At 36.9% G+C, this 12093-nt stretch overlaps 1 protein-coding gene across 1 annotated transcript in view; it reads right to left on the bottom strand.

The window, feature by feature from the left end:
• Positions 1-12093, bottom strand: part of cdh13 (cadherin 13, H-cadherin (heart)) — a 344517-nt gene that overhangs the window by 63449 nt on the left and 268975 nt on the right. The window contains exon 9 of the mRNA XM_058388412.1: positions 6294-6434. Within this exon, the coding sequence (XP_058244395.1) occupies positions 6294-6434 (141 nt within the window). The remainder of the gene's footprint in view (positions 1-6293; positions 6435-12093) is intronic.

The following is a 12093-nucleotide window of genomic DNA, read 5'->3' as shown; positions in this document are numbered from 1 at the left end:
TTTGGTACACAATTATTTTCATAGTATCACAACAGGAGCAAACAAGAGTACATCGGACATGGGAATAGTTAGAATGAAGTTGGGGTGAGTTAAGAGGATTTCCTGCACCCAAATAAAGTTCAGGTAAAATTCATGATGCTATTTTTTTTTATAATACATTAAAATTGAGTAAAATAATAATAATAATAATAATAATAATAATAATGAACCTTTTACCTCCTTGAACAAAATGTGCTATGAAAGGTTTCTGATGCTGAGAGTTATTTATTTTATTTTCAGGCTTTATTGTTTGCCACAAGTGGATTGTTGTCTCTATTTCTCGTTAATAAGAGCAAAAGGTGCCTAATTGTACTTGGGAGTATAAATTGGCCCGTTTGATTGATTGCAATAAATTATCATCCATTTAGTTCATGCTAAAAGAGTGGACTAAATTACATGCACTTGTAATATACACCCTACATCCAGTAGCTCTCTTTTGCTCAATTATTAAGTGTACTCCAGTGAGCATTTCTGCATGCAAGTACAATAAGAACAACAAGCACTAGGTTGTGTTTTAGTTCAGTCTGGGAGTTGAAAATATCTATCCCTGAATATGCTTGGGACTAATTCTAGACATTCAACAAAAATTAAATTAAAAAAATTTAATTTCCATAAAACACACAGACAGCTTTATATCTTATTATTTATGGTAACAAATAATAAGATATATTTCTGGTAATTGTATATAAAATTTAGCTACTTCACAAAAGATTTATAAGCAAGTCCATAAATCATTTAAAAACTGAAAGAAAACATATAATTACACCTACTTATTCTCATTGAAAAAAATAAAGTTTTTATAACACATTCATGTACTGTATTGATTCATCTTCTGTACATTTATGTAAGGCTTATGTTAAAGGTTTTAAGGTGACTATTATATCAATGTTATATAATTGCAAATTGTATAATGACATGATGCCATTTGTTTGTTATATTGCAAGTTATCATTTTCTCTTTACTTACACACACATTTATTAGGTTTTAAGAGAACTTCCACCTGTCACAATAACCTTTAAAAGGTGTATTTATTATATCTATGATTAGGGTCCATCGATACGCTGCTCATTTGATCATATTCATATTTCTAATATGTGTTCCAATACCAACATCTGATACCATGTGACACTATGTGATCTAAGGGTAAGTGTAAGTTGTGATGCGAATGACCAGATGACAGAAATAACAGTGATATGGGTGTATTTCATGATGAATTATCAAAGAAAGCATCAAGAGGTGGTACAAAAACTTCTTACGAAATAAAACTCAGAACAATGAGTCATTGCAAGCCGCAGACACTAGACTGGGTCTAGACAAGAAAAACTGTCTACAGGAAAACCTGGATAAGTAATAATAACAGCTCTTACCCTATATTTTGTTCTTGACCACCAGCCTCAATTGCTAGAGAAAGACTCTGACACCTGATTCGGATGAAAATAACTTCACTTTTCAGAAGTGAAACAAAACCTTCTCTTCTCTACTGCAGCCATACTCAACTTAAAGGAACCAAGAAAGCAAGCAAGTGCAAGTTCATTTAAAATTAGCAAATTTTTAAAAAGCCCAGTAGTGACGTGTGGAGAGAATGTGTGTGCTTCTACTACTGAAACTGGGGAAGCATAAAAGAACTAAATAAAATGTCTCATAGCATGCATAACTGAGAAATATTAAACAGTATTTCAAACTGGAATGTTGCGTATAATAAATTCAAATATATTTTAAAGCATATAACAGAGTGAGTTACAAACATAATTATATTTATACAGGAAATTAAAGAGGTATTAAGCAGCAGGTGAGAGTAAACAAATAAGTAATAAGTTGGTCAGCTTATTTAAGAGGGGGCGTGGCTGAGGAGAGGTGTGGCTGAGAGGGGGTGTGGTTATGAGACGTTGGAGCTGAGAGGGGGTTTGGTTATGAAAAGTTGTGGCTGAGAAGGAATGTGGTTAGGAGAAGTTGTGGCTAAGTGGGGTGTGGTTAAGTGAAGTTGTGGTTGAGAGGGGGTGTGGTTATGAGAAGTTGTGGCTGAGAGGGGGTGTGTATAGGAGAAGTTGTGGCTAAGTGGGGTGTGGTTAAGTGAAGTTGTGGTTGAGAGGGGTTGTGGTTAGGAGAAGTTGTGGCCGAGAGGGGGTGTGGTTAAGAGAAGTCGTGGCTAAGTGGGGTGTGGTTATTAGAAGTTGTAGCTGAGAGGGGTTGTGGTTATAAGAAGTTGTGGCTGAGGGGAGGGTGGTTATGAGAAGTTGTGACTGAGAGGGGGTGTGGTTAAGAGAAAGCATGGCTGAGAGGGGGTGTGGCTGAGAAAAGGTAGAGTGAGAGGAGGTGTGACAGCCCATGTTCTAGCGGGCTAGCTCATGATGATTTGTGCGTTCCTGTTACAGATCCATCCGGTAATATTAGCTTTCCTTCTTCCCTATCATCTTCATCTGAGGAACTTTTATATTTTATGTTGCATATTAAACATTAAGCAATTAATATATTACTTGATAAAAATGTTTTAAAAAATCAGCAGAAATGTAAATTCACCTCCTGATATGTGTTCCCTATTCTGAGATCCCCATTCTCCCCATTAACTGAAGCACTTGCCTGAATGAGCCGCTGTATGAAAGTGGGTGATGAGCGTATAATATACAGTGTTCAGTAATAGTGAGCACCACTGTATCCCGTATAATACCCAAATAGCTTCATTACAATGTGTTGTGTGTATAAAATGTCTAACAAAAATCATCCGAAGTTGTCTAAAAGACTAAAGTACAACTGTACTCTTTTTAAAAAGAATAATTTATAGGACGGATGCACTATTTTTTTTGATGATGCAGCAGTTTATGATGTCTCACTTAAAGGATGTGCTTCAAATACGACAGCCTTATGCACTTCTTTCACAGACGATTTCTCCACTGAGTTAAAGCAGAATGAGAAATAGGAGCATAAGGCAAAGGCCTGGACAGATGTGCAGTACACTGAAAAAAGGACCAGAACACCCACATACCTCAGCCAGAGGCCTCAGACACTGCAATGCATCATGGGAGCAGGCCAGGAGAGTAGAAAGCAAGATGAGGTGATGCATTTGAGACCCTGACATGATCTCAGGGCATTTCCATTAAAAAGCACATGACTCACTATATCAGTGGCTCAGCATCACACCACCCTGTCCTGCTCTCTCTCTCTCTCTCTCTCTCTCTCTCTCTCTCCCTTTCTCTCTCTCTCTCTCTCTCCTCTATTTCTCACTACTTCTAAGTGCAAAGGTGGCACATTCTGAAAAATTCATCACCAGTGGGAAGTAATGGTGAGGTAGTTTAACTGCTTTTTGCAATGCCTCACTGTGCTAAATGGTTCTCTCTGGTTGTGCTTGCTGAGTACATTGTAAAGGCTAAAAGTGTGGCAGGCAGACACACACACACACACTTTGTAGTGAAGAGAAGTGTAGTCCCTGCATGACAAAGCCCTGGTATTACAATTACAATTAGTTTAAAAAGCAAAGGTCACAGAGGACAACAGCTTGTGTGTGAGATCCAGTCCATCACCCACGCGTGTGTGAATCACAGCTGTCACTGTGTCACTGAGCTGCGTCTCAGTCTTAAATGATGGATGTGCTGCCAGCGCTCACTTTGCCTATCCATGGGAAAAACTCGGAACAGAATAAGAACAGAAAGTGTGTGTGTGAATAAAGAGGTAGTTTTGGGCACTCATTCTGTGTCCCTAGAAGGAAGGCAGGTAGGGATAGATAGATAGATAGATAGATAGATAGATAGATAGATAGATAGATAGATAGATAGATAGATAGATAGATAGATAGATAGATAGATAGATAGATAGATAGATAGATAGATAGATAGATAGATAGATAGATAGATAGATAGATAGAATAAGAAAGAAAAAAATGAATAAATAAAAGAAATGCCACAAAGACTGCTCAATTACACTCCTGTCTTAATGGTTCCTTCTACACAACCAAGCATGGATGTAATACACAGATGACACACACTCTCATTCACAACACACACTGCATCTAAACCCACACTGTGCCACACCTCTGGAGGGAGCCTCACAACTTACTTACTCACTTTCAGTAAGCTTGGGGTTACAGTGGATCTCAGGAACACTGGGTGTGAGGTGGGAATACACCCTGAACGGGATATCAGTCCATTGCAGGACACCACACACACACACACACACACACACACACACGCATACTCATGCACACACACTCATACACAAATTTATACTTAAAGGTAATTTATGTTTGGCCAATCCACCTACAGGCATGTTCTTGTGAGGAAGAAGAATCTTGCTGACTCCTTTATAATTCAAATCACAGTTTCCTGTGAATAAGACAAAACTTAGTCGAGATTACCTTTAGAACGCTTAAATGGACACCATGTAATTACAGTTTAAAAAAAAAACTGCTAAGAGGCTTATAAGTGTTTTATCCTTGTGATAATGATAACCCTGAATAGCACAAGTTATCCTTTTCCTTTTTTTTTTCAGAGAAGAATACATCATTTTACTCTATTAGCTAAAGAAGGTGCTACACTGCATGCAGTATAAGTGCACTCTTTAAGTAATACTCTCAAGATGGGCTGCTATAGAAATCTGCAGCGTCAAAACATTTCATAACAAATGAACAAAATATATTTTCGATTTTGTTTGTCGCATATTTACCCCAGAATTTCATAGATATTTTCTCAGTCACTGAAACAAATAAACCGGTGCACCGTAAAACAATTACAAAATGCTGTACATTCTTTGTCAAATAGACTTGATACTTGAATCCATTAAAAACCTGTCTTATTATTTTGTCAATTCTCAAATTCACATAAAACATTTCCATATATGAGGAATATATAGTACTGTCATAAGGACATAATACATATCGCTATATCAAACTTTCACTCAAATTTCAGCATCAACTTAATGAGATGATAAGATCAATATATAATAAATAAGTTTACCCCATTATTTTAAGCTATTGGGGCTCATTTATTAAGCTAGATACAAAAGGATTTAAAAAATCATACAAAAATCATTCTTACAAGTGTTTTATGAAATATGGTATTCATAAAAATTCTCTAAATCTGGAAAAAAAAATGCCTATAAAAATTCGTCAATTCGTATAATTTGCATGGATTTCTGCACTTTTGTATATTCCTGAAAAATACAATTCTTCTTTAAATGATTCTTTAAATAAAGGACAATAACTAACCAGCTAACCACTTCATTATAACAAAAGAATTACTGCTGTATAAATGCTGTGTTTGCCATAAATAAATGCCTTAGCTGATAGAAATAGTCAAAATCTCTTTCCACTTTGTACATATGCATGTGAATGCAAAGAAATTCAGCTTTCCTAAAAAAAAAAAATAAGTCTGGCAGAAACTTCTCCTTCAGTTTGGCTTACATAGAAATGTCCATGTAACTAAAAGTCTGATAGACGATTGATAAATGAGCCACATTATGCATTGTCCATTTTATGAATAAAGTTGCTTTTCATTAAGTATGTTTATCTTCTCCTCCTCTCTGTTAAGGTTTGTAGGTCACATGGTAAGCCTTATGTTAATGAAGGTATTAACACTCTGTAATCTGTACCTTGCAAAAGAAACGGTTATGTACACCAGTCTTTAGTGTACAAAAAAAAGACTTTCCAAGTTTTTACATTACTTATATGGATGAGTTGTTGCTATAGAATCAGTCATGTATTAAATTGAATGCATTAGCATAAACCTGTGAACTGAAATAGAGCTGACACTAATGTGAGAGATACCAAAAATGAAAAGACACCTCCTGACCAACCAGAATTGAGGATTAAGTGCTGCGGAGGTATAGTTTATATTCTTCAGCAACTAATATAAATGAATTACTACTATGAAACTAGAAGTAATTGATTCATTTTTCGCAAAATGTTGAAAATTTGCATCTGCTTTGGCCGCATTCATGGCATAATATCTTATAAAATCTGAATCAAGTTTTCAAATTGATTTGCATGAAGATTATTAATCAGAACATCTCTAATTGAAAAGATTCTAGCTTTTCTGAATCTGTTTGCTGGATGTTAATATAGAGGAATACCACATAGATAGGGGTGTGACTGAGAAAATGGATGAGGTAGAGGAGGACAAAAAAGGTCACACTTCATGCATTTAAGCTTTAATATTAGAAGATTTATCCAGGCCCAATAACGAAATTGAACTACTGCCTCACGCTCCTCTCTATATTTATCATCACTCTGAATGAGGACAAAGCCAAGAACAAATAAAATGTCCTACCAGTGAGTGCGTGAACTCAGGTGCGTGATCATTTCTGTCTGTGATGGTGATGGTGGCAGTGGCAGTTCCTGTCAATCCAACCTCACTTCCTGCCATGTCTTTAGCCACAATCTCCAGCTCGTACTGTGTGGTGGGCAGCGTCTGTAGAAAGCGACAATACACAATTGTTGTTTAATTGCCAGACACATTTCACTCAATGTTTAGAAGAAACCCAGTCATAGTAAGAGTTAACTGGTCTCCAACTGGTGATTTGATTTGACTTCAAGTAATTGTTCAGTCAATGCTAATTTACCGTTTGTTAAGCTTTGCCGATAAGCAATAAAAACAATTACAACAGTTCTGAAAAAGTATTTACACTTTACTTAATCTGGTGAAACAAGGGAAATTAAACATTAAGCAACAAACCCTTTTATTGACTTTAAAGAAATTGAGAATGGAGCAGGTTCTCGGAGCATATGCTTCAGACTACGTTGTGGGATGTTAACCACAAAGGTTCATCGGTGAATAACCAACAAAAAGAAGAGCCAGAAAAAAAGAGAGAGCTCATACTAGGAATGTGTAAAGGCATGTTGGAGGATGAGAATTGCTGCATCTTGAAGTTTTGTAACGTGGTGTGATATTACAGTGGGGAAAAATTAGCATTTAATATCATTCCATTCCTGTGTTCCAAATGTCCAGCCCACAAGCAAGAGTGTTATGCATCACGGAAATCCTGTGGACTTGGATATTGTTAATATAAAGTTCTTAAACATACTTTTAAAAAATTCTTTCTACAGTAGCATGTGACTTTATTTAGATAGAAAAAAATGAACACTGGCCTTTATCATTTCTAACTGATGAAGACAAACTGGTAATGTCTCTTAACAAATGTATATTTCTGGCAGAAATGTTCCTTGCATATGGAAAATAAATCTTATTCCCAGAAGAAAACCAATATACTCAAAATAATTACTAGGTTCTTAGCATTTGTAATAGTATGCCTCGCACAAAATTGCAAAGCAACAGCATATTACACATGGTGGAAGTGTTAATGCAAACATTTATTTTCCCTACTGAAATTCCACTCAGTGCCATTTCAAGTACCATAGTAATAAAACCCATCCATCTGTTTCAAATAATCCCCAGGCAGCACGTGGCTCACACAGTTGACTGTTTCAACCATGCTCTGTTTTGTCTTCAATGATCATACAGTGTGTATAATTTTTCAAAAGCAACTCGGAGCACAGCGAAGGATTAAACGCCTCTTTTTATCTTCGGGATGTGTTCAGTGCTTTACAGAGAAGTAAAGCACACAAGAAGACCAAATGATCTGAACCATTTGCAGGATTACTTCTTGACTCGCCCTAATTATGCAGTTTCACAGAAAAGAATGATTGAGTAAAAGCAAGAAAAATAATTATACCCCATGCAAACATCGCCCAACTTTCAATTTCTAACAAAATTTAACTGAGATCTGCAATTTATCCCTTCTCGTTCTTATAAGTTTGGAAAAACCTCTTGAAATCATGAAGCATGATAGGCTTCAATGCAGGACTCATAGCAATTTTTGCTCTTTGCTCTTTGCTTTGCTTTTAAGTTTTGCTCAGGCTTTGCTCCTGATAGTAGCGAGTGTGGGGCATGTGCGGGTTTATTGAGTTCTAGCAGAACAAGTATCTCTGCCTGAAGATATAGCAATGAGTACCTCTGTAGTAATCTCGGCAGTACACCACTTTGAGAACACAGAGGACCCAGGGTAACAGCGGATGTGAGCTTTTTATTTGTGCTCCTTGCCCCTGGCATGGTAGTCAGTCAGTAAATTTCTTTCAAACAAATAATGTTGCAGCTTTCCATTTCTCTTGTTGTGTTCCTTGTTGATATAAGAGGTCAATGGAAAATTGCCAGGTTGGTCCGAGCTGCCAGGGAAGATAGTAACACTCTTTACAACCATGCTGAGTAGAAAAGCATCTCAAAACAAAAGCAAAATCTGAGGCAATCGTGGGGACACACTCGCCCTACCTGGACAGTTGTAGCTTAGAAAACAAACCATTTGGTCTTTTTCCAGTCTTTAGCTGTCTCATTTGAGTGAGTCTGTCCCCATGATTGCCACAGATAACTCAGCTGTAACTCATCCACATCAAGGTTTGATGTGTTGTGCTTCCTGAGATGCTTTTCTGCCCACCACTGCTGTAAAGAGTAATTATTTAAGTTACTATAGACTTCCTGGCAGCTCAGACGACTGTTCATTCTTCTCTGATCTTTCCGCCTACAGACACTTCACACACGTTACTTTTTTTACACCAGTCTGTATAAACACTAGAGATTGTTGTGGGTGAAAATCCCAGAACAGCAGTTTCTGAAATACTCAAACCAGGCCATCTGGCACCAATAACCATGCCAAGGTTAAAGTCACGGAGATCACACTTTTTTCTTTATTCTGGTGTATGATGAAAGCATTAAATGAAGCTTTTGACCTGTATCTGCATGATTTTATGCACTGTGCTACTGCCACATGATTGGCTGATTAGAATTGCATACATGTTTGGGTGTTCTTATTAAAATGGACAGTGAATCTACAATTAAATAGACTGACAGGCAGCTTGTGAACTCCATGGACCAAGTCAAGTGAAGTCAAACTGGCTTTGTTATTGTTTCTTGCATAAGATACAAATATAATGTTAGAAAAGCAATTGATTTTCACCAGAATCATGGTGCAACACTTGGCATGAAACAACAGACAGGGGAAAGTCAATAAATACAATAAATACAGACAATAGATTATACATTAATTATAAAATATACTACAACCTTTAACAATAAGCAGAATGGTACCATCTAGCCAAACTAAAAGGACACTGTAATGGATCCACATATAATCCTCCTTTCCTAACCGTCAGAGGGAGCCATGGCCGGAATTCTGACCACTTTCAGGTCAATGCTTCCACTTCCGGTAGAACAGACATTTGCTAGTGTTTTCTGTGTTTGTCTATTTGCTCTGTTTTCTCAATTTTCACTATTTGGATTATGTTTTTTGCATTGTTCACATTGCGGACTGTATTTCCTGGTATTTTGGACCGTGCTTGTTAACCAGTTTGATTTTTGCCCTCTGATTTGGATTTGTTTGCCTTGCTGGTTGGTTAATAAATCTTTTTTTTAATAAATGCTTACTTACACTCACCCATAAAGCCATGTAATATGCATCAACCTGCACATCTCAAGGAACACAAGGAATAACCCAACATGCTGGCTAACATAAAAAGATTGCAAAATCAATGTAAGTCTGTCATCAATCTTCTTTACTGGTAAAGTTTTTAATGGAGCATACAGAGAAGGAGGATTGGGCCACTCAAGTAGTAAGTAGTGTACACCACTGCAGGGGAGTTATATGCTTTTGGTTAGAAGTTTCCAATCTTTTCATCTCCATGTCAGATTTCAAAAAAACAAAATTGTGCCTGATTCTGTTGATTCTTTATTTACAGATCCACTTCCTTCAGCTTCACCCCCCTCAGGCACAAATGCTCAAATATTTCTCAAATAAAGGTGGAACCAAGTCCTTCAACCAGATCTGAAAGCAGGGCTCCACCCAGGTAGACTGGGACCCAGCAGGGGCCAACAGTCAAATATTTCTTAAGCAAAATGTGCATCAACTAAAAGTTCTGAAGAAATGTATCATACAAGATATCACATTTCATAATCTGCTTTAGGGTAAAGGCTGAACAACATTATATTTCTATAAATTTTGTAACAATGTGCCATAGGGTCTAAATGTTAAAAAAATTGCAAGCAGAACTGACACCAACTCCTTCAATGTGACCTGAAGGCAGGGTCCAGGAAGTCCAGGACCACACAGCAATCAACTGTCAAGTCTAGTCTCAGTGTACACAACATGTGAAGATCAGGAAGCAACAACCTCCCTCTCAAGGAAGGTCTTCTTTTGTGAAAAGCTTGCCCAAAAGGACATCTGCTTGAGATTAGATCCCACTGAAAGTGGGACGCAACAAAAAAGTTGCATGTCCAGGAGTCTTTTACCTTTGGACCATAGGGGCAGTGAGAAAGAAGCTTGTAGGACAATTAACATGAATGTACAGTGTTCATTCACTAAGTACATGATCATGGTATTTTTTAAGGTACTAGTTTCTTTATATTTTAGGAAACAAAACCAATGAAATTGTTAGAAAACATCGCAAGCTAGTAGAAACAAAAAGATTTTAAGAAATGGCCCCATGTAAATCTATATTTGAGAACAATTATATAATAATTACGATGTAGAATTGTTTCTGGGACACATTTTATTAACAAAATAAAAAAATGGACAGTTATATGTGTGGTCATTTGGAGCACTAAGTATATACAAATACACAGTTAATGGCATTGCAACTTCCCCTTAATTTGAAGCCCTACACAAAACAAACAAAAATGATTAAAAGGTCATTTTTTTGTTCACTTATTGTGGGACAAAATGTGAATGTAGTCAAAGGCAGCCATGAATACTCACTAACATCATTTCTCTGTTGCTCTCTTTAACCTGCCAGAAAATAAAATATCGCTTTGTCGCAACCAGTGTTCTAATTCACAACGCTCATTCTCCCATGGTTCTGCTCTAACACTGAACCAGACAGCTTCATCTGTTTTTGATAATAAAGTGTGATTGTGTCGTAATCCACCTGACTGGAGATCAGTGGAAAACCACAGCAGGGCACATGGAGCTTTCTGCTGCATGTGCTGTTGCAGATGGTCACAGAGATTGGCTAGGATGGATGTCACCAACAACCAGCTCAGAAATTATTTACCAGCGATAAACAGATGGTCCTTCACAGGCCTGTGAGTTAGAAAAAAAAAACATCCATCTGGATGAGAGGAAGGTGAGAGGAGATTTAATCTCACTGGTGTCAAAGCCCTCGTATGAAACTCCTGTGTGACATGACAACATCATAATGAGTAAAGTAATTCCCGAGTTCTTCCATTCTGCTTTATCGGCCAATCACATCAGTGACCTTCTGAGAGAGATTGAGAAGGATGTCTGAGGCATGTCTTCACTAAATCAAAACTAATGGACAATAGCTATTATTAGATTCTATCTATTTTTTCACAGGTTATCATTAAATGCGTACATGAGTCTGAAAATGCTTGTCATGTTATTTGAAATGGTTACAAATGATTTATATCGCATCTCTGTTGAGTTCTTTATTCTGATTGGTCAGAGAAATTGAAATCTGACTATCCGCTTATATGAGATTCGAGGTTTCTCTGTCTGTTTGTTGTGGAGCAGTCACTTCGTCTACTGGTTTTCCTCATTTTCTAAAACAGCAGCTCTGTCAGTAGTTCCAGCTATAATGTTCATATTAATGTGCTAGTTATAAAATGTTACTGTCTATAAAGTAAACAAGGATTTGCATATCAGATGCTGCACATTAAGGTTTTTTGTTGTTGTTGTTGTCGATTTTGTAATTCTTAATTTGGTTGTGAGATGTTAAGAGATGTTTATGAGATGTTTATGTAGCATTTGGAAAGGAGTCTTCAGCGTCAAGGAAACTGTCACAGAACAGTCCAAAAAAGTCTTCAAGCACGACAACTATGCATCATAGACATTCCACAGCGTTAAATGTAATTATAAAAGAAAAAAATATATATATGATTTCAGTCTTTCATAATTTACAAAACAAAACAAACAAAAACAAAGCTTGGCAAACTGCTGTGATATAAGTGGAATGAACCACTTCAGGCAGAACTGTTATTGGGAAATAACGAACTTCAAGGGTATTATCAACCCACATCACCTCACTGATGAATATTTTCCTATAACAGCATGGCTCGATTGATTTCT

Source organism: Hemibagrus wyckioides, linkage group LG04 (assembly GCF_019097595.1).
Source record: "Hemibagrus wyckioides isolate EC202008001 linkage group LG04, SWU_Hwy_1.0, whole genome shotgun sequence".
Classification (NCBI taxonomy): domain Eukaryota; kingdom Metazoa; phylum Chordata; class Actinopteri; order Siluriformes; family Bagridae; genus Hemibagrus; species Hemibagrus wyckioides.
The sequence above is the reverse complement of the archived record's forward strand: the minus strand, read 5'-3'. Positions and strand labels throughout refer to the sequence as shown.